General features: G+C 32.3%; 2 protein-coding genes across 6 annotated transcripts; one reads left to right on the top strand and one right to left on the bottom strand.

Annotated features, from left to right (window-relative positions):
* Positions 1-289: 289 nt before the first annotated feature.
* On the bottom strand, positions 290-16,033 carry LOC116778978 (MYND-type zinc finger-containing chromatin reader ZMYND8-like). 5 transcript variants are annotated; one of them, XM_061526666.1, is made up of 22 exons: positions 15,846-16,033; positions 14,256-15,659; positions 13,900-14,132; positions 13,704-13,788; positions 12,508-12,688; positions 11,806-11,988; positions 11,256-11,431; positions 10,923-11,033; positions 10,725-10,843; positions 10,437-10,526; positions 9,524-10,355; positions 8,950-9,442; positions 8,448-8,812; positions 8,079-8,210; positions 7,621-7,743; positions 6,567-6,711; positions 5,661-5,784; positions 5,325-5,448; positions 4,996-5,061; positions 4,771-4,867; positions 4,149-4,252; positions 290-1,849 (listed from the first exon to the last, which is right to left on the bottom strand). In XM_061526666.1, exons 2-22 carry the CDS (start codon positions 15,654-15,656, stop codon positions 1,730-1,732), a joined length of 5,304 nt encoding a protein of 1,767 aa, XP_061382650.1. In that variant the 5' UTR covers positions 15,657-15,659; positions 15,846-16,033; the 3' UTR covers positions 290-1,729. The 5 variants fall into 5 exon arrangements, with proteins under 5 accessions (XP_061382650.1, XP_061382649.1, XP_061382646.1 ...); XM_061526665.1 differs by having other exon boundaries at positions 4,176-4,252; positions 8,950-10,355; XM_061526662.1 differs by having other exon boundaries at positions 8,950-10,355; positions 11,806-11,976.
* Positions 16,034-16,455: 422 nt separating this feature from the next.
* Positions 16,456-22,191, top strand: LOC116767617 (myotubularin-related protein 9). Its single transcript, XM_032658025.2, has 10 exons — positions 16,456-16,704; positions 16,784-17,037; positions 17,146-17,344; positions 17,804-17,960; positions 18,290-18,403; positions 18,682-18,803; positions 18,971-19,077; positions 19,810-20,027; positions 20,113-20,295; positions 20,535-22,191. Exons 1-10 carry the CDS (start codon positions 16,558-16,560, stop codon positions 20,690-20,692), a joined length of 1,659 nt encoding a protein of 552 aa, XP_032513916.2. The 5' UTR covers positions 16,456-16,557; the 3' UTR covers positions 20,693-22,191.
* The last annotated feature ends 5,769 nt before the right edge of the window (positions 22,192-27,960 follow it).

The following is a 27,960-nucleotide window of genomic DNA, read 5'->3' as shown; positions in this document are numbered from 1 at the left end:
CAAAAATTTGTCAGGCTTAGCCAGATTTAGCTTGTTGACTTTGGACCGTAATTGGAAAAAGTAATCTGATGCTTTTATTGTTCATAAAGTGAGAGTACGAGTGTAATACTTGAAAAGGTGTCTTTATAACTAGATAATAAATTCAGTTTTGAAAAATTATCAATTTATAATAATTAAATAAAAACTTACTTGCCAATAGAAACAAAAAAATTTGTGAAACAATATATAAATTTTTTGTAAATGCTATAACCGAAAACTAATAAGAAAATTGGGTAAAAAAAAAAACATATTTATAATCATAATTTCTTTATTGAAACTAAAACATTTCGAATCTTACACATCTAGAGTATTGCCAACGCAACAAATAATTCCACATGAGAATGACTGAGCAGTCACAAATCCATTAAAAGTAATTTAATTTGTACAAGATACTTATTTCCATCCTCTTAATGTGTCTTATAAAAAATGAGGCTTTATGAATTAAGATAAAATATGAGAAAAATGAATTAAGGATACTACTAGCGCTGCCCTGCCGCTGGTTTAAAAGCAAGACTTACGTTACTGTTTGGTAAAGGAAAAAAAATGTATTCAGAGTTAAAATATAATAAAAATTAAATCATATTTCTTTAAAATATATAAACCGAAGCAGGTATATTAAAATACAGTGAACATTATGTACACGTCTAAACCCATGTATATACAGAGACCAAACAACGGCACGAGTTACTTTCAAAGTAAAACTGTGCCAATAATCAATTGTTGCCGTTTTTGCTGTCACTAAACATATTTTCACATATTCAGCTGACACGAAGCATTATATTCATAAAGGTAAATTATATTAACTTATGTTACCAGTCTTAACATATCATGAAGTAATCCTTTCAAAATGCTTATTCTGTCTCATCAAAGCTTTTACTGTCTAAACGTAGTAATATTAAGAAAACTACAATCAAAGCAAATAGAATATTCAATTATTATCAAATAATTCTTCTGTATTGTGTACTAACTGTAATCTACTGTGATATATTAAGATTGTTTTGGAGCTCATCGTTCTGTGTCCGTCAATCCATGGTTCGATAAAGTATACAATATAATGCATATGTATGTACGCACATTATTATAAATGCATAGCGTTTCTGCCATTACTTGTAACATGCACACAACTAAACAAACATTAAAATTTACTTTATATATACACATAGCTTAATATAGATTGGCATTCAAATCTTAATATGAGACATACGATGAATAGAAAATAGTCAAGAATAGATATTTAAAAATATAATGACTTTTTTACCTTACGAGAAACATTAGTGTACGCTTCGCATGATCGATTCCTATTATTAATTAGAAGATGGATTTCTTTATTTTTGTTTAGAGATAAATTTATCTTCTCATTATTTACAAAATGTTATTTTAATACCCACATATTATATTAGTACAACCGTTTGTCAAAACATTGCAATTATTCCTGGTAGAGGTTGAGCGTGTGATTATTATATGAGTATTGTGGAATAGTTAAAATTAAAGATGACTCCAAAGAAAAAAAAAACACAATTTCTTTTCTTAACAAAAGAAATAATTTATATGTCAACAACCGAATTACGAAATCCAAAGCTTAATACTTTGAAAGATTGCACTGAATCATATATAGTACAGTACTTGTAAAAACGACTGTAATCTAATGCACTATAGTCTATCACAGATGGCACTATGTGTCAGGTGTTTTTCACGTGTAGTATATGGTGTGAGTGCGGCGCGGCGGCGTCACTAGCGGCGTGGATCCCCCCACTATGAGATAACCGCCAGATGTCACCACCTTCTTTGAACCTTCATCTGTGTTCATGATCTGCATTATATACATAAAATATATATTATTTATACATTTTTTCGACACGGTACTGTCTCCAACCTAAGCACGCACGACAATACAGAAAACAAAACAACATCGCTAAAATTATAAAATTTTCTAAAAGCAATTAATATGAATTTTTTAAAAGAATGCAATCATATCTAACACAGTCACGTTTTTTTTTGACAAATATATTCAGGTAGTGTTATTATACAACTAGATTAGTATATAAGGAAAATGGTATATAAGCGAAATTGTATATAAGGGAAATTGTATATAAGGAAAATGGTATATAAGGAAAATGGTATATAAGGAAAATGGTATATAAGGAAAATGGTATATAAGGAAAATGGTATATAAGGAAAATGGTATATAAGGAAAATGGTATATAAGGGAAATTGTATATAAGGGAAATTGTATATAAGGAAAATGGTATATAAGGAAAATGGTATATAAGGAAAATGGTATATAAGGAAAATGGTATATAAGGAAAATGGTATATAAGGAAAATGGTATATAAGGGAAATTGTATATAAGGGAAATTGTATATAAGGAAAATGGTATATAAGGAAAATGGTATATAAGGAAAATGGTATATAAGGAAAATGGTATATAAGGGAAATGGTATATAAGGGAAATTGTATATAAGGGAAATTGTATATAAGGAAAATGGTATATAAGGGAAATTGTATATAAGGGAAATGGTATATAAGGAAAATGGTATATAAGGAAAATGGTATATAAGGAAAATGGTATATAAGGGAAATTGTATATAAGGGAAATTGTATATAAGGAAAATGGTATATAAGGAATATTGTATATAATGAAAATGGTATATAAGGAAAATGGTATATAAGGGAAATTGTATATAAGGGAAATGGTATATAAGGAATATTGTATATAATGAAAATGGTATATAAGGAAAATGGTATATAAGGGAAATTGTATATAAGGGAAATGGTATATAAGGAATATTGTATATAAGGAAAATGGTATATAAGGAAAATTGTATATAAGGGAAATGGTATATAAGGAATATTGTATATAAGGAAAATGGTATATAAGGAAAATTGTATATAAGGGAAATGGTACATAAGGAAAATGGTATATAAGGAAACTGGTATATAAGGAAAATGGTATATAAGGAAAATTGTATATAAGGGAAATGGTATATAAGGAAAATTGTATATAAGGAAAATGGTATATAAGGAAAATTGTATATAAGGGAAATGGTATATAAGGAAAATTGTATATAAGGAAAATGGTACATAAGGAAAATGGTATATAAGGAAAATTTTATATAAGGGAAATGGTATATAAGGGAAATGGTATATAAGGGAATAAAGTGTATAAGGAAAATGGTGTATAAGGAAAATGGTACATCAGGAAAATGGTATATAAGGGAAATGGTATATAAGGAAAATTGTATATAAGGGAATAAAGTATATAAGAGAAATGGTATATAAGGGAAATTTTATATTTAAGCGAATTTATTATTTAAATACTTAAATAATTCGGTTAACCGAATCTAGAAAGTAAAAGGTAACATATCATGTTATGTATTTTAGTTCTTAGTATAGAAGTTAAAAAGAATCTTACAAACATTTTGTAAGATATGACAAATAAATTTATTAATGTTCAGTTCTGTGTGTGTAATATTAAAATATAAAATGGAGGATTTGTACAGACTGACATCACAACAGAAATACTATTAAAAAAAAAAGATAAAAAAAAATAAATACACTTGATTTTGGATACAAAAACTGGCGGCCTGTACGCGATCCGGTGTAAAATAATTAAAAAAAAAGTAATCGAAACATCAAATTCATTTCACAAAAAAAAAAAAATTTGCTAGCTATTTTAAAACGTTCGGATGAACAATATTTTTTTGTTTTTTCATTTTGTGCATGAATAAACCCACAGCGTCGGGTGCCAACTCCAGAACATGATAAACACACAGGACATTGTGATCATTTGAACTCCAATATAAAATCAGTTGAATTCATAAGGATATGGGCTTTCTAGCAAACTCCTCTTGTATGATAATAGGTAATCCGATACCCTCCCGAAAAGTAACTTTATTTACAAAATTTATCCCGTTCCGCTGGAATTGCAAATTTTTTTTTTAAGAAAAATACTTGAATTATTTTATATGTATATAAGCTTATTTAAGTACAAATTAATTGGAACTTGATTTTAAACATGTACAGGAGGGTTTGTACTACAAAACATGGAAAAAATATATATATTTATTTCACTTCCGTTCGTGTCTACATAACAAAGCGCTAAGACCTACTTGTTTATTAACAACAAGGGGTGAAACCTGCGAGTTGCCGGGCGCCTTGTACGTCCCCACACACTTCATCGCCTGATTACCGCTCTGATCTTCCATCATACTCACTGGAACAATCAAGTTTCAATTTCAATAATAGCATTACTTCAAATTATTTGACAACAATATAATTCATTATTGGTAATAGTTAAATAGAGGGGCCGTCCATAAGGTGCGTCACACGAATTTTCGGACTTTTGAACCCCCCCCCCCCTCACCCTTACCCTGTCACAGGTTGTCACTTTTTTATACCCTCCTGATGCAATGTCACACATTTTTTTTATGTATGTACATATTTAAAAATAATCAAGAGTATATTCATATTTTTTTATTAAATCATAATCTAATAAAATCAACGTAAAGTCCAACATCTCATAAAACCGAAAAACAATTTTTAATTCACATTCAAACTTTCCGTTTTATTGTTTTAAATCTTAATATGTGACGTCACATTACTATTGACCCCCCCCCATTGCCTTTGTCACCCGATGTCACGCATCGCTGATACCCTCCCTCCTCACTGACGCGTGACGCACTTTACGAACGGCCCCTAGATATGAATAATGAACGTACAAAACATTGTTACCTATGATAGAAGTCTTCTGAGCTGTGCTGTCTTGGGAAAACACTCGCGTTGTTGTCAATTTATTGCCGACTGTGAGTGCCGGCGCTTGTGTACTCTTCTGTAACGCCAATAAATGAATAAAATTATGTAATATCCAAATATAATAAAAAGTTATCTGTGGTACTAGAACGTTATTGGATTAATGAGACGAGTAATGTCAGATATTAACTAGAAGCAGTTTCTTACTGGAAGACTTTCAGGAGCCGATTGCAATCTTTTTTCTATCGCGTTAGCATTATCTCCGTTAGTTGCCTGGAATTATACATAGATATCACATATAGTAGAAAAACACTCTACACAAACCTAGTATTAAAATCAATTGATTATCATATCTATATGATTAAATTCATACTTTTTACAATACTTAAAAATAATGCAATCTTATATAAAAATAGATCTTCATTTAAACATTAAAACGATTCTATATGATAATTTATTTTTTGTCTATGGTAACAAGCCACGGTTAATCCTTGCTGTATTATTTAATATATGTAATTATAGTATATAAAACATACCGCATTCCTCTGTTGTGTGCACTGCGAGTAATGAGTGTTCCAGTGAGCTTTCTGACAAGGGTAGTCGCAGTAGGAAGTATTCCAACAGCAGTAGAACTGGGCCTCCTGACTACAATGAGCACACCTGGAAATTACATTAAAAAAATATAAAACATTTTCAATTTACATTTTACAGTACTTAAAAACAATACAATCCTATATATAAGCCATGTTCATGTAATAGTATAGTGTATATGAGGAAGGTTCTACTTGACATTTTTGTTACCATAGTAACAAACAATAAAACCTTGTTGTATGATAATTATGATAGTATAAGTTTCAATATTGGTGACTAACCACTGCTTAGCCTTAGTGGCTTTTACAGCTGCCTCCAGCTCAACTTGAGCTGTCCGCCGCGCCTCACTAACAGCACGCGCCTTGTCCTTCTCGTACGCAGCTCGCATTTCCGTAACCGTCAGTTCTGTAATATAATAATGAAATATATTGGAGTGCCCGTTTGTGATATTGAAATAACCGTCTTTAATATATGTATGGTATGTACACCAAATTGTCATTTTTTAAAAAATAATTATCTGCTTGTGTATGTCTGTTTGTTCTGGCTAATCTCTGAAATGGCGGGATCGATTTTGATGGAACTTTTATTGGATGGTACCTGATGTGATAAGGAGGAAGTAGTAATTTAGGCTATTTTTATCCTAATTAGATTAACAGAAATTAAACGTTATCGGTGGGAGGCACATAATATGGTGCTTAAAAGTTTTGCTTATTTTACGTAGTGGGAGTCGTGGGTAACAGATAGCAATTTAATATTGTTTTGTATATAAGTAAATTATGAAAACATTACAACCATATTTCAATATGGCAACACTTAAGCACTTACAATTAAACTACTAAGCACCAAAAAACATATATTTTATTGTAGAAAAACATGTAGTTCTTAATGTAAATTGTTATAAGAGTTAATGGTAAAGATAATTATCAATAGTGGGTCATTTATATGATACTTTTTTGTTGATTGGTATAAATAGAGGCGAGGGTACAAATTAAAAACTGTCTCGATCGGGCCGTTGCAGCGATCGGAACTCTTGGAAATAAGTGATTCGTCGAACCGCCTACGAGGTTACCTTCAGTAATCTGAGAAACTGACGACAGATCAAGGTCATTCGTGACGTCAGTAGTGATGACGTCATACTCTTTAGAAACTACGAGGGGGTAGTAAATCCAACATATTCTATATAATACCATGGTTGTGTTTCATTTCCCTGATCTCCTGCATGTGTCTCCACTGCATATGTTCTATCTGCATCTTCAGTAAGGTGGCCTGGGCTGCTGGTTCATCCACTTTATCCAATGTGTCCTCCAGAAGTGTTCGAAAGAAGTCTGTTAGCTGGAAGATTAATGGCAAATTAGTCATGAAATATACTAGCAGAAAAAATAAGCTAGAGTTATGCTAAAGTATTCGTGGACCAAAAAGATGGCAAATTAGTTAGTAAATATACTAGGAGAAAATTTAATCTCGAGTTAAGTCTAAAGTTTTAGGGCCCAAAAAAATTAAGTGGAGTGGACCGAAATTTTTTTTTTTTAAATCCACCGTAGGTAGGTCAACAAACATAAAATTTTTTACATGATCAGACATTTGGTTGCTGAGACCAAAGGCCACCTCCGGGTATGAATGACCTGAGTTGCCAGTATAGTGTTAAGCGGGCGCGTCAGTTAACAAAAATGGTCTAAGTTTCTTAAACACTGCATATATTAATAGTTAAGTTAATATATGTAGTGTTTAAGGTTCACCAAATAAGGAAAGGCTGGTGAATTATATGTATTTAAAATAATTCTCAATGTAATAAAGCTGGATAGTGTTTACTAATGAGACTGCAAGGTGACAAACATATTAATAAATTATGTAATTTTAAATAAATTATTATTGTTCGAGGTACAGTTTCAGACTTGTTTATCAATGTTCAGTGTTACCTCCAGTAATGTCCTAGGAAATGGCTGAAGCCAGTATTTATACTTTTCAAATACAGGTTGATACTTAAATGTTGCCATTGCAAAATTACAATGACTCAGTATTTATAATTAATTATAATCAGACATAAAGATAATTCTAAGGAATAAAGTATATTATAATTAGTACGGCAGGGATGGCGCCACTTGTAACATAATACTTAGCAAGTAGATTTTTACTGAGGCAGTGCACTAAGAACCTAAGAACTATTCTTTAACTCTCCACCAGGTGGCGTGAAAGTCGAGCATTATCTATCGAGCATACTTTCATAACATCTTCAAATGGTACCTTAACAGCATTCTGGTTTAGTTTAGCTGTGAGAGGTCCAGCGGTGGATGGAGGTGGGACCGCACCGATCGGAGTACTCGGGTCCAAGGGGTTCAACAGCGGCTTCTGTTGCAAGCGAGGCGGCTGAAACGTTACATTACATTATGAAACATATACCGTGAAGTATTAATATTGAACAAATAAAAATACTCATATTATTAGGGCTGTGATATGTTATATGTACCTAGCAAATACATCAGACATTTGAGATATAAGCTATGTACACATTTGTATATTGTGATGTTTAAGAGTGTAGATAACTAACAATGGAATATTTTATTTAAGGTACAAAAAAAAACAAATCTTTGTCCAGTCTTCGAAGTTATCCAAATAAAGGAATAAACAAAATAACATATAACAAATCCAAATCTTGTACTAGGGATTCTCCATGATAATTTCCAGGGTATAATTTTAATTACCTCGCCTGGAGTTTCAGGGTTGCTACATATTGTGTTTAACGGCATTTGTATGGTTTGTACACCAGGCAACGAGGGTAACGGCGCTAAGGACGTGCTGCGGTCTGGGAGTCCGTTTATTAAAGGCGACGTCTCCTGGAAACGGAACATTCAAATTATTACATGTAAATGAAAATACGACATACATGAAGTTGGAAATATTATTTTGCTTATAAATTATTTATGGATATTTTATTAAGAGTTCTCTGTTGATATATCTCCCTCAGAAAGACAGAATACGATTTGATTACCTGAGTACTAACACAATATAAAAGACAAAAAAATAATAATTTTAAAATGTATTCATTAGGTAGTACATTAAAGAATACTCACGTCCAGGCCGCCGACAGACATGATAGGTTGCAAGCTGAACGTCCACTGGCCATTGACGGATGTTATCAATGGTACCGTGTGGACATTCGTCGGCACCTGACCGATGGCATTCAATTGGCCAACTGTTGGCAATTGGGCAGTCGTCGAAACCGGACTGACGGTTGTGGTTGGCCCAATAACGGAAGATTGGCTCACGTTGGACACTTGGACGAAATTAGCTGGCCCAGTGTTCGAGCCAGATGTTGGTGCTTGGGTAACGGTGGTCAAGCAAGTCGTATTGGTAGTGGCGACTGTGGTCGGTTGGACGCATGGATTTAATGACGATGGTACAAGCGGGGTCGTCATTGTATTCACTATGTTGTTAGCTGTAAATAGATTATAATCATATTCAATTCAGTTTACAGTTTTTTATTCGTCTTTGCTACAATGTACTATCAAACAAACTATTAGAGTACATATTTAGAAATGAGTTGTTATGAGTAACGTTGGGTATTAAACTAACCTGCGCTTGTGGCGGTTACTGGGGGTCTAACAGTCTGCGTGTTCGCTGTACCATTTATAGTGATGGGCTTGGTGGGTCGTACGGGTGCTTGTGTGCTCGGCGGCTGTATAGGAATGTACACCATGGAGTTTTTACTGTTCAACTCCGATCTGCCGTCATCGACCTTCCTCGGCTGTGGGAATGTTTTCTTCGCCTTGATCCTCGCATCCGGTTGTTTGGCCACGGTCTTACGAGCCAGCGGCGCGACCACGACTTTGTTCATACGTACTTCCCTCAAGTTAGCGTTCGGTGGATTCACCGGTCGTAGGTGGAACTGTTTCATCATATCCACCTTCTCAACCTGCCTCTCTGTATCTTCGATTTCGCTCGGTTCCGATTTCACTTCAACCAGCATGCTTTCCAATTTGCTTGTCCGTGGTTCCGGTGACGTCATCCGGGCGAACGCTCGCACTCCGACTCTTCCAACCAGAGGCGTTTCGTCGCTTCTCAATTTCTGTAATTTATGCACCGCCTCCTTGATATTACGAACATTTTCTGTACTGGTGGGTGTAAATATGCTTGAATTGGCACTGACCGTGATAGTGACTTCCGTAGTTTGCGATGAGGTCGTAGTTACCGTGGTAGTGTCCAAGTTTTGGGCGGTAGTTGATAAACTGCGAACACTACTTATGGTGGGTAGTCCGGAAACGTTCGCCTTTGTTACTTCGCGAGCTATGACGGCTAATGTGGCGTCGTCATCGTTTTGCTCCTTGGATTTATTGGCGTCCGGCCCCGTTTTGTTTGATTTCTCACATTTATCATCCGACACTTTGGTCTTACATGTATCTTTATTTTTATCTTTTATAATAATCTTGACTATATTATCTTTTTCGACTTTCTTTTCCTGTTTATCCGCCTTGCCGTTCTGACTGTTGATGTGTTTGTGTCTAGAGTTCCTTCTCTTCTGTGATTTATTTTTGTCGCTCAGTTTGTCCACCTCGACTTCTTTGTCCGACCTCACGATCTTTGGTATCGTTATAGCTCTGTCGTTGTCTCTGGATAGAGTGATTCTTATTGGTTTCACTTTAGGAGTTGTCTTGACCGGTGTTGTATTGGGAGTAACGTCTACCTCCATACTATTTCCAGCGACTGCTTTGTCGTTACCAGCCGTTACTTCTTGAGCCTTCTCGTTTGCTTCCTTGCTGTTATCTTCTGTATTAACTTCGTTCTCTTTGCTGGTATCAATTTCTTTTGTGGTTTCCTTCTTCACAACAACTTTATCGGTTTCGACTTTCCTCCGTTTGTCACTGGAACTGTCCATGATAGTTATAACCGCCTCTTCGAGCTCCGATCGTCGACGCTTGCGTGTCGTTTCTTTTTCGCTATCATGTAGCTCTGATGTTTTATTTCTGTAATAACAAACATTTCTACAATGGTACATTTCAATCTATATCAATGAATTCCTGGTTAAAAATCAAATATTTCATATAAAATATGTATTAACTAACTTTTCAGGTGTAAAGTCATCATCACGAGCTATCTCAGCACCGCCAGACATTTTTCTGGATTCCTGGACGTCCTCACACTCACTCACATCACTGAAAACAGTATTGAGTAAGGTAGTCTTTTAAATATTGTTCTGTATTAGATTATGAGGGAACGAGGGTAGATTAGATATAGCTTCTATATATAAAATCCATTATATTATTTGATATAAACATTAATGCACTAAGCATAACGAGCAATAATGAATTATTATATATATAATATAGTTCTTATTATTATAAAATTCCCACCCATCATTGCCCGAACTCTTGGAGCTTTTAGAGTTCGACCTGCTTTTCCCTTTAGGGACTGTTGGGGAATTCGTCTGTTTACTAACAGACACACCGACCTCACCGTCAAATGTTGGTATCTGAAGAATCAAAATTGATAATTAACTTCGCCATTACTATATTTCATATATTTATAATATATATATTTAATCTACAGACCATCATCTTTAACTGCTCGGTTAGTTTTGTTGGATCGAACGGTGTCTTGAAAGGCGGATACACGTACTGGCCGTATTTCCGGGATATATTACGTATGTGTTGTTCCGCTTCCTAGAATATAATGAAAGTACATAATAAAGTAACCATAGGAGATTACTCTAAGAATTTAATGCCCTGATTCTAATATTTAGATATGGGCTTAACAATAGGCAAATGTTTGTATGGTTAAGCTAAGGATATTTTTAATATATTTTCAATGGTTGAATATCTTAAGAACAAACTTCTCATATAAACTACATGTATAATGTCTGAATAAAACCTTTCTGATGTTACCTGCATACTATCCAATATATCCTGACGTTTCGATCTGAAATTATTCGGATCTTTTTCACAGAATAAAAAGCAGTCTCTCGCTGGAACCCAAGCACGATCGTGGGCTCCGAAGAACCTAACATCGACCATGCCAGTATTGCTGACCGTCATACCTTTGGCCGGCCAATAGGGGAAACCTGGAAACATTTATTGTTTAATCTATAATCAACACAGAATAATCAAGAACACTATAATATATACAAACTTTTTATTGTGTAGAAATATATCTATAATTAAAAAAATAAACATTTGACTACTCTTTAAATATAGTTATTGACATAACGTAGCATGGAAATCATTTGGTTTTATATTTTTTTACGATTTTATATATTTTATCATATTTTACATTAAGAGATACCATTCACATGGGCTTAATATATTTCGAACTGTACAAACTTGTAATGTCCCAAAAACTGTCAATAACATTGTTGAACGGAAGTGAAAAGCGCTTAAAGTACCTCTTATTTTTGGACATATCTTTTTTTTTTATATAAAATAGTGAGAGATGAACCTTTAAGCTTAGCCCAAAGTAGCACATGTGGTGTTGAGCAGACATCAGTGAACCAGGTGGGTTTCCTGGCATGTGCCGCTGCATAGCACTCGGGGCAGGCTTCAATCTCACCCATCTCAGCCTTACAAGAACGGACCAGGGCCCTCGCACCGCCAGTCAGCTTGGATTGCACTGTGGGAAGCACTGAGCCATCAAATTAGATTATCTGCTGCGATCTCGGTTGACATAATGTTAGTGTGTTAGTCGGTGTGTTCGTTTGGTTTGATATTTAAACTCCTGTGATATTATGTAGTATCTCTCCTTTTTGAACTCAAAAGAGTCTATATATAATTATTGTATGTGTACTAAATAAGTAGCCTAAACAGTGTTAGGAGTAATCTAAGTCAAAACTATGAGGAAAGATTTTTTTTTTAAGAAATCAAATTCTACTTTGATGATAATGATTACCTGTTTTCACCACATGCACTATCATTTTTTAAATCGATGTTAATATATCTATATGATTTAAAGATTTCAATATTTCATTTCTAACGTCAAACATTAAAAAAAAAAAATAATCTGAAGCAGCAAAATAAATAACTCATAATCAGGAGAAAGCGACGTATGTTTAAAAAAAAAAAAAAAGCAATAGAAGAACACAATTTTCTACACACCAAACGCATTCCGATCATTTAATAAGAAATTTAAAAAAAAATAACTTACATGTATTGAATATAATACTATTGTGTAAAATCCATTGCGTGTCAGCTAGGAACGCTTCCGTGCTGCCGTAGAGTCCTTCGGTTATATTATCCTTCATCAGCGACAGATCCATCGGATGTACTATGTAGTTGTCGTAGTCTGGGAATACGGTGCGATCCACTGGCTGAAGGAATGGTTCCACCTGGAAATTACGTCAGCGATTATATAATAGACTACATACATGACTGGTAATAGAAAATATAATAAAGGAACAACATTAACGTAGGCAGTAATATCATGCTTTAGTGACATTTGGTGATCGATTACGAAATAATATCAAATAAACAACAATATTATTATTATAGGTATAAAGTACATATGGCTCTTTAATTCCTTCTACTTAGTAAATAACAGTGAATGCATGGAGAGAACATTTAATTGCATTATTAAATAAAAATACCATATCTCCATTACGAAAAAAATACAATTACAAATGCAGAGTATGAACAGAACGAGAATTCTGATGAACGGAGAATGTTTATTATTAGTTCAGAGCGAGACAGATATACAAGCTTTTAACATGTCAGAAAGAGATAGATGGTGTTCCGCCAGCAGATAGCTAGCAAGGTCGTTTTCACCTTAGTGTAAAGTCTAACGCGTTTGCGTTTCGTATTTATTCTATAAATATATATAGTTATATGGAATGAAATTTTTATTGTTTAACCTCATTTGTTATTATACTTTTTTAAAATGCTTACTATCTATTTTTTATTAAACCTCCTTAACACAAATTATTCAAATAAATAAAGGGCGGATTTGTCAAATGACCTCGCTTGGCGAACGGCAACCATTTTGTGGATGTTAAGTAAAAAAACATGGCGGCGCCATCAATAATTTTATATCAATGTAAAAACGTCTTAATAGCATCAAATTATATTTGTCCACTAATTATATATAATATAAAGCTGAATAATAACATATATATTTATATATTTTTCGCTTTAATTCTTAAAAATATTTATTCTCACGAACAAAATGTAGATGTAAGCAATTGTAAGAAAACAGCTTGCGTAATGAGAAACTAAATTTGATGCATTCGCATTGTGCCATATTATAAGTATCATACATTAATATTGCACAGGTCTCAGAGGATGTCCTATATATATCGGATGACTCAGTAATTACATGATAAATCTATAATGTCCATGTATAATTACCCCATTCAAATTTTTCAGTCTTCTCAAAGCGTAATGGAGCAGCTCACAAAGTTGTCCCAGTGAAACTTTTCTCATGGCCGGTGATCTGTAAAAGCATTGAAATTTATGTTACAACATTCATAATATAATATAATCTGTATAATATTGTTGATACACTCGATTGTGGCTGAACTAATGTTAAAGTAACTCCAAATACCTGGTCTCCGAACTCTCAGCATGAAGTACAACCATACATTCGGGACAGACCCAACTCTTCTCAGCTGTTATCTTATTTCTTTCATTGCTGTTGAGACACTTGTAGTGTATAGCTCGAGGGCAAACGGTGCATTGCATCGGAGGATGACCCTTTTCATTGGCAACCGGTTCAACAGCCCAATGACACCGCCAGCAGTAAGGATCTGTGCGTAACTTGTTGGTATTCGTTGTTGGCTGCCGAGGATACATGAATTTATTGTATATCGATCATGATTATGAATTACAATACAGATGTAGAAATTAAATAAAAATAAGTGTATTGTGTAATGCTTTTAAATCTTATCTACTATTACTTACATCTACTTCCATATTTTCAAACTGTTTTTTCTTTTTAGACGGTGAGTACACTGTTTCATATTGCGTCTCCTTCGCAACATCGATTTCTTCGTCTGAATCAGTTTTATGAATCTTTCCCGTTACAGAGTTAAGAAATTGTTTTACCTTATTCACAAATTCAGGATTCTGAGACCTCATCGACCTTTTCGGAGCCTTCTCTGACTTTTCACTGCAGTTGCTTTTCTGTGAATTAACACTGCTTCTTCGTATATCTTGAATTTTGCCAGATTCTACTGATGTATTCAAACTAGCGTCTAGAGTTGATCTCGATTTTCTGGTTTTGCTTGTAACTTGATTACATTCACTGATGATTTTAGATTCTTTGGCTGATTTTATGAGTGATTTTAGCTCCCTGCTAATATTTTTATTTTGATCTTTGTCATCTGACATATTTTCCGTTTGAGAATCATGGTCATTTTCACTTGGTTCAATAGATGTGTAAGTTAGTTTCATACAGTCTTCTTCCTGGTCAGTGTTAGAAGAGTTAATAGTTTTATCATCAGGCTCACTTAAAGCCGGTTCTGGTGAATTCTGCGATGGAATCTGTACTTGGGCTGCTAAAGTTCCATCAATGTTTTTATTAGAATTCAAAGCAGGATTCATCACATCATCGGAGTCAGCATCATCGACAGCACTGCTGGAGATAGTGCATGTAATGTTTTGTTTCTGATCACACTTAGTTTGAGAATTATGTCTAGATATGTAAGTTTTAGGTGATTGATCAATTTTTAAAACAGGTTGTTCTTTATCTGTGTTATTTGAGTCAATCCCTTTTAATGGAGATGTCTTCAAATCCTGTGACTCTTCAGTGTCCAAAGAATGATTATCATCATCGCAATCCTTCTTTGAATCATCGGTTTCAGGTATAGCCTTGGAGTTTTCCAGTGGGCTCTGTTCATGACAATTCTTTGTTGGTGATTTTTCATTGCTATTTATATTTTGTTTATCAGGTAGTGAAGACTGTTCATTCAGTGTCGACTGGGAATCATCAGTCTTCAATGGTGACTGTAGCTGTTCAATCCTAGATGCCTTATGCTTGTTGTTGTATGTTTTGTGCTCCTGATCATGTCTATACAAGGATTGTTCTTCATCATTCCTTACATCATTGATAGTAGTTTGAGGTACCATTTTTGTTTGTGAACCTTCTGAACCATTATCACTGCTATTCATTTCAGTTGATGGTTTAGAGCATATAATAGTATCACTGTTTAAAGATCCAAACAGTTCTTCCTCAGCTGTATTTTCCACAATTATGACTGTTTCTACGTCGCCATGAGTTTCCATCACGTCTTCAGTGTCACAAGCACTCTCAGTTGTTAAAGAAACATCTGTTTCCATATGAATTTCAGAATTCTCCTCCATGTCCTAAACAAAGAATTGATGAGTAAAATTATAAATTAAAACAAAATAAGCGGCATGAAAATTAGTTCTAATGGTATTTAACTGATTCTTAATATTGGAACCGGTCATTACCCAAGCTCAGCCATCCAGCCAGCCAAGTTACCTACCTACTTTCAATAGTTACAATCACACAAATCTGTAATCACTCACCACTAGTTATATCCCTTTAATGTATATTTAAAGTTTGTATCCTATAGATATTCGTTGTTTTTATCTTATAATAAAACTCGTTTTATCCATCAATGACACCAATTTAACAAATTAAGCCAAAAATATTACAACGAACGCAAGAAACCACACATTGCCATAGCTCAAACTGTCGTTTATAGTTTATACTATATTTCATCGTATTCGCTACCTATTTCACTCATACGTATGTTATTTTATGTGTAATGCTATAACTTATGAATAGATGGAGCCTGACACAGGATACTTTTGTATTTAAATCAGTCCCACAAAAATATATGCGTTTCTTTTCTTCACGATTAAAGTGTATCGCACTATCTCAAGATAGGAAGGTATAAAATAAGAATGAATGTTTTGTTTTTAACATTGCAAGTATAAAAAAATGTCTCCATAAATGTTTATGTATAATTTAGTTAAAGATAATGACATCTTTTAATGTTAGGTCCTCTAATAAAATACCTACGAAACTATATATAAATAATAATCAATTATCTAAACTTCTGTTGAAATCTACAAGTTTCAAGTTTATACATCCGTATTTTTAAAACTGTCACAACTCACAAGAAATGTTAATTGTCAAAAGAAACCGAATTGTGCGCGCAGCGCTATCTAGTTGTTAAAATTAACAAATAATAATGTAATAATATTGTAAAAATATATATACTAAATCGGTCTAATGGAATTTATAGAGCTTATCCTTATAAATAAGTTAGACGGAGTGATATTACGATATCCTCATCATGATAACGTAGATGGAACAGTGTGTATAACTGGTCACCACCTCATATTAAGTTCGCGAAAAGAAGGTGTTCGCGAACTATGGGTAATAAATAATAGATATATATTGTTAAAATTTATCTTAATGACATATTTGAACTATTTATTTTTATACAATATTCCAGCTATTGCACAGGAACATAGACAGTATCGAAAAAAAGGAGAACAAATTGAGTGGTGGAGTCGTACAAGGTGGTTTTCTGTATTTAAAATGCAAAGATTTGAGAATATTTCAACTGGATATCAATAACACGACAGAATTATCCTTGCTAGCTCAGACATTGGAAAACTTGTCAAGTATACAGGACCCTACCCTTTTCTATCCCTTCTTTTACAGGCATATGCATCCCATAATGGAAAATGGTTATACCCTTTACAGGTAGTGTGTCCATGTTATCATATGAAAAATACTCTGCAAATACATCGTTAGACTTTTCATTTTCACTAACTAAAGTATGATTATAGTTTTACATTAATAAATTTTTAGTATTGAAGGAGAATTCACAAAAGTGATTGCCACAGAGGAATGGCGTATATCGAGAGTGAATCAAAATTATACAGTCTGTCAAAGTTATCCGAAAGCTGTGGTTGTACCAAAGTGTATAGATGATGAGACCCTGGCCGCGGCAGCAACATTCAGACAGGGCGGCCGCTTCCCTGTGCTCTCGTATAGACATAACAATGGTGTAAGTTTATTGTTATGATTTAAATTGTTACTTTTCTTTGTTATTATTATTTACAGGAGAACAACTAATTCTTAATTTAGTGAAAATATGCCTATTTATGAAAAATAATATAAAGAAATCTTATATTAACTAATAACTATCAATAATAAAAAATTACTAGAAGACGATTTATTTTCATAATAAAATAGTCCATATCAGATAAAAGCTCTGTTGTGTAGCCGTTTGCTGTTTTGATTTGTTGATGAAACTTGTAATTATGGCATCAATGTAGCATTTTAAAAAGATTATTTTATATATAAACATTAATTTAAGATCTACAATACTAATGAAATCTCATAAACAATATAAGGTCATCAATGTGATTGAAAAATTCATAATTAAATTTATATGTAATAAGCATACATCACTCTGATTCAGACTGGTAAAAATTAATGAAAATGCTATTTCTATGACTTCCAGGCTGTTCTTCTTCGAGCTGGTCAGCCTCTATACGGTCCAAAACACCGCAGGTGTCGTCCGGATGAGCAAATATTAAATTCAATAGTTAATGTTGGCATGAAGGGTGTCATATATGATCTCAGAAGCTCCAATATGATCTCGCAACAGCAAAATAAAGGTACATATTATCATGTAAAGTTAACACAAAATTTACTGTTCAAATATCTCTGTGATCAGACAAACAGGTTATTCCTTAAATAATTATTTAGAGGTAGTCTAGGATTTCATTGTCGAGGGCAATGTAGGTAGGTTACTTTATTATTTAAGTTCATGTCATTCAGTCTTGCTACTTAGCACTATACATACATGACGAAATTAATATAGTTTTTTTTTTTAAAAATGCTTATTTAAAAAAAAAAAAAACATATTTCAATTAAGTATTTACAATACTTAATTTTTTTTATTTTGATTTAGAATTTACCGAGTAATTTTTTCGTCTGCGTCTAGGCGGAGGCAGCGAGAGTCCATCAAACTATTCTCAATGGAAAATATACAACAGACCGATGGATGAAGTCGACAATCAACAACCGCTGCTGGAGAGCTTCTCAAAACTGATTGAAAGTATACAGAGTCACAACACAGAACCATAGATAACATAGCCATATAATGATAAACATAGATAATCATAAAGAGTGTGTTTGAAAAATTTTATATATTGATTAAATTACTGTAATTATATTTTAACACTAAAGCATCAACATTGCATTCATCGACACATGCAGGACAGAACCTGTGTCTTCTAGAATATTTAGACTAGCATTGATATTTTATGATATATATTTATTCTATTTGTTGTTAAAAGGTTACATTTAAATAATTATAACAAACCTATTTCACAGCCTGTATAGATCGTGAGATATCGTGTGACAAATGGCTGTCTCGTCTGGAGTCCTGCGGGTGGCCGGAGTCGGTCAGGAACTCTCTGCACACAGCTTGTATCATCGCACAACATATTCACCAGGTACATAATAAAAATATATTATGTCTAGGTACTCTAAATTATTAATATCACAGTACATAAGCACTACAAATATTCTATATCTCTACTTGTTTATTTTTATATATCAAAATTATTTTAACAGTATAGAGAAAAATTCTATACTTTAATACTTTTTCATATAAATTCAGAGATCCGAGCCAGTTTTGGTGCATGGTACCAGAGGTGAAGACGCTACCTTACTCGTCTGTTCCTTAGTACAAATCATCCTCAATCCAGACAGTCGGACTATCAGAGGGTAAGCATTATCATACATAGTATTTAGCTGTTTATATTAGACTTTATAGCCATGATGAATTATATAGGGTTGTTGTATAACTTGTATCACTTATACGTATATTATAATAAGAATTACATATTAAAACTTTTAACCTATACCTAAGACTACATGATTGCCCCAGTGTTAGGATAGAAATCCCATTCCATTGCTTGTGTGGTATCAGGAATCTTCTGGTTCACACGGCTTGGTGTAGTTTCCGCGGAGTCAGCGGCGTCACTCGTTATATGATATTTATCCATACAACGACATTGCCCCGGCGATGCTCATTTATTTTTTAATATGTTGCGCGTACGTAACAGAGGTAAAAATATGTTTAATACAATTCCAGTATCAATAAAATAGCTTTTGAATACGGTAGTGCAAATACTTTGACTTGATATTCCACTTTAATAAATGCGAAAGTTTGTACGTTTGTTCGTTACACATTCACGTAAAATATGCTTAAACGATTTTGATGAAACTTTCAAATAATATAAATTAAATATACTAACATATAGGTTATAATTTATACTTAATTTTATATAACGCATTATTTAATTCACGTGGACACATTTGTATGTTGTACTTACAATTGTGACGTTTCGCTGACATATCTAATATGTTAAATACATATTCATTCATTCAAGGCCGATGACAACGAAAATGGCGGCCAAAAAGTAGTCAAATATAAGATACCATTTAATATTCCAGACTGCAGGCCTTAATCGACCGTGAATGGCTGCAAGGCGGCCATCCCTTCCAGAGCCGTGTCACTTCCGGTCCGTACTCGTCCCGCCCCCGCGCGGCGCCCACTTTCACCCTCTTCCTGGACTGCGTGCGGCAGTTCCTGGAGCAGTTCCCGTGCAGCTTCGAGTACCGACAGTGCTTCCTCATAACGCTGTTCGAGCACGCCTACGCCAGTCAGTTTGGTGGGTTTATATTTCATGTTAGACAATAATATGAGCTACTTTTCAAGTTCCGTTCATGGTGTATATAATGGGTCCTATCTTTCAGGATCGTTCTTATGCGATAGTGACCGCGAGCGGTCCGCACTGGGCGTTTACGACCAAACGACCAGCTTGTGGTCGTGGATGAACCAGCCTGAAGAGCTGGCCGTGTACATCAACCCCTTGTATGACCCCACGCATGACGTCATCTGGCCGTCGGTGGCACCCATGAGCTATGTTATATGGGAAGGTGTGTGACATACAAAGACGGTTAACTCAATATATATATATATAATATTTGCTTAATTTTAGAAATATATGGAAGTAAATAAATATAAAACAAGTTTCATCTTCCATACATGATTATTTCCATCTAATCGTACTATGTATTATTATTAAGGAAACATACTTTGCAAAACCTAGTCAATGTTTGGACTAATTTTTTTTTTGTATGGATGTAAAATATCTCAGTATACCTACTTTTTCTAGAGCTCTATTTACGCTGGTTGGTGAAACAACGTACAGAGGAAAAGGAGGAACTGTACAGAGTAATTCGAACTAGAGAGCAAGCGTTAAGGGCTCAGGCGCAACAATTACGGCGAGAACTGAATGACCTCGCGCAGCAGTATTACGCTCAAGATAAGTGAGGTCAAGTTTTACTGGTTTCGATATCTTTTGCCATATATGTTGTGCTTTGTCACTTGTTAATCATTTGATGGATATATTGAAAGGGTTTTCGTTTATATGTTTCGTATAGGAAACACACAGAGATGAAATATATTTAAATACTTTGTTTATAAAATCCGGAAACAATATTATGCATACTTTTGTTAAAAAAAATAATCAAATACCTCATACTTTTGTGTTCAGAAATCCGTTTAACAATATATCCTACTTTATATATGTATATAATTAACAATAATTTTGTTGTCTATGATATTTATTTCTTATACAATAAAAAACTTAATACATTTTGATAATAAAAGAACACAATAAATGTATAAGACTGATCCATTTCTTACTCCGATCATGTAAATCTAACAAATAATATTATCTTGTAACTAAGTGTGTGCGGAATTATGGGGAAATATGGTCATGAAAGAGAATAAATTTATATCCACTGATGTCGTAATTTTAATGAACACAAATAAACATGGCATAAGGAATAATCTTATTGTTATATAAAATAATATATATACAAATATAATTATGTTTCTGTATTACAAATAAAAAAAATTCTTCATAAAATTTAACAGTTTAACAGTTAAAATTCAGTGTAAAATCAATTCTCGTCAACTCTTGCATATATATTCAGAGTCAAAATTCTTTACAAAAAATTATAATAGCATTTTAGGCTATGTTTGCACTCATTGCGCTTCAGAAAAATATGTTTAGTCAAATAAAATCTTGTAACATTTGAAGAAAAATAAATTTTATTGTATATATTTTATTTTCCCAACGAAAATCATGTAAAATGACTAAATAAATGGATCTTTGTGTAATTTCAATATTGTAAGGTCTCTGGAAATATTTTACCCATATAAATATTAATTCTCATACAATGGTTGAAATGAGGATAATTAAAGCTTTTTTCTATGAGATTTTTTTTATAAATAATATTCGTACTATATCTCATTTGTTATGTTAAGACTTTAATGTTAAGAAGAATAAATATTGATATCAGTACTTAATTATTTCTCTTTATTCTTAAATGATCTACATTCCACAGTCATTAATATAGAATAAAGAGTTTTTATGAATTTAGTATCAATAACTAAGTATATTATATATTAATTTTAATCATTGTCGTATCATCTCTTGTGATTTTTATGGTGATCATTTTAACCGATTTAAACTATTTTAATACCATGACTTATGCTGTATTAGATTATAAGGCTTATTTATATTATTTAGCTTAATTTTATCTTGACAGATGTATATTTAATCTGTATTTTACTATTAAGAAGTTATGTAAGTACTGTGGCCTAAAAAGAAAATTATAACAGGCTGATAATTTGCTCTCATAGTCTTATTATGTTTAATTTTTATTTTTTTTATCATTAAAGCCAAGCTTTCTAATATATCAGTTTAAAATGTCAATTTAAGATACTGAATTTATTTGTCAATTAAACATTTGCATTTGAAACTTCTTTCATTTGATAAAAAATATATATCTCCTTTTTACACTATTACAATGACATGGCGAAGTGACTTGATTGTGAAGTCACTTTTATTTTATACAAAAACTAACACATCAATAATAAATATAATATGTATATATAAAATATTCGTAGCATATCGTTCAGTGGGAACTTTTGAAACATAGTTTCGCGCTTTCACTTTAGGATAGATGGCTCTGATATACGAAGTTGTCAATAACATTTTGCAAAATTTCAGATTGTCAAAATGTTTTTTTTTTCATTTATATTTAATGGCAAAACTAGATAATGACTCATAACAAACTTGATAATGATGTTTTTATTATTATTTTGGAAGTTTGAGACCAAATAAAACATCTTGCCATTATTATTCTTATAAATTAGAATTTCAAATACTCTACAAACTATACGAAAGCATGGTTTTTTGTTGTTTCATCGCCTTATCGGTATTTTTGATTGAAATACGTTGTAACTTGTATAGCATTTATCCGAGCGATACGTACTTTGATAGCTAAAATAACAATGTATTCAAATGATACATTTTGATCTCGTACAAGCAATGGCTAACAATGGTCTGATCTGATGATAAACGAGAGACGAAAAACAATTTGTTAGTTATACTTCACAGCGCTTAGATAAAATTGAATCATTATATTAACTTTTTTCACAATACATTTTATTAAATGAATTTAAGCATTTTAAAACGAAGTTATTAATTTATTCCACATCACAGTCACTTGAAGTGAAAATTATAAACAATTTAGTCTTTATAAAAGTCATAAATAAAGTTATAAAAATTGATAGCAGAAGCTGCATGTACTATAGGCCAGTAATGATGCGGTTGTAGTAATTGCTCACAGTCGTTCACCCCGCCTGTTATGTTTCTACCTGGCGTCTGTAAACTATCATACTCACTTGATGACTTCAATACAGTATTAAGTATTAACTAATAAAGTTATTTATCTTTATATGACGCTTCCACGAATTGACAATTTTTGAAGATGACATTAGAAAATAACCTTAAAATGAAATGTTATTATTATTATTTTTTTATAAAAATTAAATATGTTAGAATATAAAATTATCAAATACTGATCTTTGGACAAGAAAAAAACTTTTTATTACAAAATGTATCACGGTTGACAGTGTAGAATGTATTTTTAGTGTTATTATAAATTCTAGAACCCCATGATTACATGTCATTTGCGGACATCCGCAAGCATAGACATAAATATGCAATTAAGCAACGGACAAAACAATAATATTACAATATTATATATACACGCATACTTGAAGAGTTCACACAGTCGATGAATAATGGATGAAGTAGGCATGAGGCGTAAAAATCGTGGGTGATTATTAAAACGTAAGCTTTGCCCTTAATAACTGTTTGGCCATTGTCGATTACGTCATCTCGTAAATGTAACATTCCCATAGCAAAACATTTGCTGAAACCATTAATTTGCTTGCATGTACTAATTAAACTTATCATACTATAGTATGCATATTACGTAAGGTTTACATAATGCTAGTTTTGAGTTATAACTTAATTTTAATTCTATTAAACATATATAAATAACATAGTAAATATATTTTATAGAATTCACTAAAAACCTATTGTAAGTCATCCAAAATTTTTATGTTAAATATACTGAACTTAACATAGCAATCAATAAAAAAAAAACAACGTTTTAAATATACGCGACGTAGTTTTGCCAAATTATATAGGATGCTTTTATCAGAAATAATTCGATTAAACCATTTTAAGTACAATTAGAAATGTAAACAAAATCTTAAATTTACCACAAAACCAGGGTAAAATTGGATAATTGTATAGTGATTGGATATATCGAATAGTATTATTTTGAGCAAACCAGTATATGTGCCGCCTGTTCAAAAGGCACCTACCCACATTGTTCTACACAGTTGCGGAATAATCACCGCTGATACCACGGCATTTCGGCTAACAATACGATACAGCCGTAATTACCTAACACAAATGAGATATTAACAATTTTGTTAAGCAGACTGTAAAAGTCATTGTATTTATTTCACAATCGCATAACGGTTTCGGTCGATGATAGTGCTTAAATAATTAAACGGTTTTAAGAAATTCACCGTATTTTAACCATTTAATAATACGGTACATCGATATTTTTTGTAGGCCCTATAGAAGAATAAAATATAAAATATAGAGATTTGTAACGAGTATATATTATTTAAAGAAATTGATATAATTAGGTAAGTTTAGGTTTGTTTATTTGTTTCCTTTTAATGTATGATGACACATCAAATTGAGGAGCTAAAAGCGTTGGACTCTATATAGAATCATAATTTTAATTTAAGAAAGAAAAAACCCGTACTTAAATGTCTTTTATGTCCCTAACTACCCTTTCTTAGAATTTTATTTACATTTGTTACTGTTGTAAATATATAAATATGTATTATTTAATAATGAGTATATTTCACCATATGTTATTGCATACTATTTTTAAGTTGCGATGATTAAAATAAAAAATATTAAAATACTGACCTTTACGCAATTTTAATGGCGCCAGCTATGCCAGGTTTTGATTAATTAACTAACAAAATTTTAATGTTCTTTGAGAGAATATTCAGTTTTTTATGATTCTTATAAAAAAAAAAAGTATGTCAGCCTTTTTAGTATTTTCGTTTAAGAGGCAACCTGAGGAAACTTGGGCGTCCGTGCTGTCAACCGTAAGCGATGCAAAAATTTTAAAAATAGAACAATTTCTTTTAAATTACAATTTTGCCTTCTTATTAAACCTTACACTAAGCTGAATTACAAAATCTTCCTATAGTACTACGAATCGATAACTTTTCCATATTTATGGATGTTTAAAGCGAGAAAATGAAAACAAAATCCTAATTTCACAACAATAGGCTTCGTACAAATTAATGTTTACTAAATAAATATTTAATGTTTAAAGGTCTCATGCAGATCTTAAACATCGACATTTAGAGAATTTCTTGTTTACCACGACCTTAATGGGTAATATCAAATACTACATACTTAGAAAACATTCTTAACATTGCAATAAAGCATAAATTAACGCACTATAAACTTATTGACAATTAAAATCTATTACGAATACATTTTTATTATTTTCTACTGGCAGGTAAGAATTAACGTAAAATGTTATTGAAATACATTAACTATAAATACATACAAAAAACTATAAAAACATACATTAAAGTAATCGAGGAAGTCCTTGATACGGAATTCTACATAATCTGTGGCAAAAAATTATATAATTCTACATAATATTTTGCCGCTTAAATGTGTTCAATTAAAGTTGTCATTGTAATGCACTTCAATACAATGACAAATAGTTTTTGTACACACATTAATTAATAAGTCCATCCATTACAAAAAATTATATATATAAAAAAAATATGATAAACGATTTTCTGTATTTCTACTTAAAACATCTGTAGTCAAGTTGATACGAAGAAATATGAATAGTTATAAATTACAAAGAATCGACCTTTAACTGATTTGTAATATCTATTATATAATACATACTTATATATATATATAATATGATGGCTTAGATTTTGCATGGCAACAAACTTGATTTGCTATCATGATATACTCCGAGCGATTTTTTACACTAAACAGTGAAAGTTAAGATTGAATATTGCTTATCATTTCAGATGCTTCTATGCTTCTCATCGATCTTGGAGTAACGTTGACTGATATTACGTATACCAATAATTGTAATACAAGAACAATATGTAGGTATAATAATTATTTTCCAAGTTATTCAGTTAAGAATTTGATAGGTCCTATTGGCTTCACGTTATACAATATCTAGTCAAGTAGTCACATACAGCTACATTCAGAAGGTCACTTAATGATCAGCTGTAGACGGCCATGACCACCGACGCAGCATCTCATGTTGCGCGAATTTCTCTGAAATATTAAAGCATTAAATGGTCTCAGGTGTCCCAGCTCTTAGCTTCGTTTGACGTAATCATTTTGACGTCGAAGCTAAGTATAGTTAATCATATGGTGTGTTTCGGGCCACACAACGGTGTTTAAATGTATAACACTTTTAATTAAACGATCTTAAATCCAATAGTTCACGAAAATTAATTATTTGTATTAGAATTAACGAAATCTAATCAGGTTACAAGGACATTTATAGTTTTTTCCTAAATATGTGACGAAAGATACGTCAGTAACATTTTTATCTTTATTTGATCATAATAGGGTTTATGCAGTACTAAATCAAAAACGAAAGTCTATTGATTGCGAAAAGTGTGCTCGAAATCGCTTAAATGAAGAGAAAGATTGGTATTAATAGTCCATTGACAATTTCGGGTTTTGAGCATGCGCAATAGAATCATATATAAATTGATATTTAATAGGTGCGATTTAAATTTAGGAAAGATAAAAATCATAAAGGTTTTTTTATTTTTCAAAATTTTATTATATAATCGCATGATTTTATATTAAAGAATTATTGTGATTTTTTGCATCACGCAAACGCCATCGTGATAGAACAATTCATAGACAACTAAGTTTATCTTTTTGTATTGTATATTGCTGTTAGCTCTGAGGTTTTGGCAGCGTCACCGGGAGAGTCAACTGAGTGTTTTTTAATTGAATGTCTTTAAAGGAAGAGCACAGAAATACAGGTGAAGTTAGTTTGAAAAAGTAGTTAAGTTTTGTTATGTTGACAATAATTAGAAATATAGGTATAATATTATGTCTAGGGTATTTATTTTAGCTCGGTTCGTCCTGCTTCGGAATCGACAAACAAAGTGTTCTTATTTATTCTATTCATAGAGTGAGTCATCCTAACTGACAAATGAGTAGTGGAAATGTACATATATATATATATTTAAATTGTAAAACAGTCTCTTAAATGACACAAATCGAGATGATACAGCCAAAAAAGAAGGCGGATTGGATGTTGCCATGTTTGGTAGTTGTTTAATGAGCAAAAAATTAGATATGCAATGTCAAGTTCCTTTTAATGTGTTTTTATAAATATTTAGAACTAAAATATTTCAAAACTATCTCTAATTATTCAATTTTGTCTCTATATATATATAGATGATCATCATCATTTAATATTATTTATGTCTAGCAAAACTGTGTCAAATTAGACTATGTGCCTAGTTACATGCAAACCAGTTCAACAAAGGTGGCCTAGAGATAAGTACCTATATCTTATACTAATCTGTAGATTCTTTAGAATTTAATAATATTTACTTTAGCATTTTAGTTTTTTTAATATAGTGTTGGAAAGAAGTGGTTGTTTATAAACACGTTTTATTTTGAAATAAAAACGAAAACGGGGCAATTGCGAGTTCTGTCTATCTATATAAGAGAGCGGCAGAAAACTAGATTTGTTGATGAGAACCCCGTAAAATAATTGTTATATTTGCTATTACAAAAACAACAGGAACACATAGTTTATCAAAATTTCAACAGACAAGCACGATTCATTAGAAACGACTTACGCTTAGTAAAATTTTGAATCGTCTCTCATTACTAAACGTATTTTATTAACGCGACGATTTATGAATGAAAAACTGGACACGCTCCGTATGTGGTGTCATGATGTGAACATGTGCTAAGCGTACAGCTTAAATAATTTTTCGTTTTAATAAAACTAGTACTTTCGGATTATTTTATACGTGATCACGGGCAGACAAGTCGAGAAGTCTCCCCGTGATCACGGGCAGACAAGTCGAGAAGTCGCCCCGTGATCACGGGCAGA

The sequence above is a fragment of the Danaus plexippus genome, assembly GCF_018135715.1.
Source record: "Danaus plexippus chromosome 3 unlocalized genomic scaffold, MEX_DaPlex mxdp_25, whole genome shotgun sequence".
Taxonomy (NCBI): domain Eukaryota; kingdom Metazoa; phylum Arthropoda; class Insecta; order Lepidoptera; family Nymphalidae; genus Danaus; species Danaus plexippus.
Note: the sequence above shows the minus strand (reverse complement) of the source record. Positions and strands in the feature narration are given on the sequence as shown.

What these genes read in the sequence shown, in the direction of transcription:
- LOC116778978 (XM_061526661.1), bottom strand. Translation starts at nt 15,656, where the DNA reads ATGGAGGAGAATTCTGAAATTCATATGGAAACAGATGTTTCTTTAACA. An exon ending in GGAAATGAAACACAACCATG is followed by an intron (nt 5,785 to 6,566) that starts GTATTATATAGA and finishes ATTATATTACAG; the next exon opens with AACTGACGGTTACGGAAATG. An exon ending in GCCACTAAGGCTAAGCAGTG is followed by an intron (nt 5,449 to 5,660) that starts GTTAGTCACCAA and finishes TGTAATTTCCAG; the next exon opens with GTGTGCTCATTGTAGTCAGG.
- LOC116767617 (XM_032658025.2), top strand. Translation starts at nt 16,558, where the DNA reads ATGGAATTTATAGAGCTTATCCTTATAAATAAGTTAGACGGAGTGATA. An exon ending in AATGGTTATACCCTTTACAG is followed by an intron (nt 17,038 to 17,145) that starts GTAGTGTGTCCA and finishes ATAAATTTTTAG; the next exon opens with TATTGAAGGAGAATTCACAA. An exon ending in CGTATAGACATAACAATGGT is followed by an intron (nt 17,345 to 17,803) that starts GTAAGTTTATTG and finishes TATGACTTCCAG; the next exon opens with GCTGTTCTTCTTCGAGCTGG.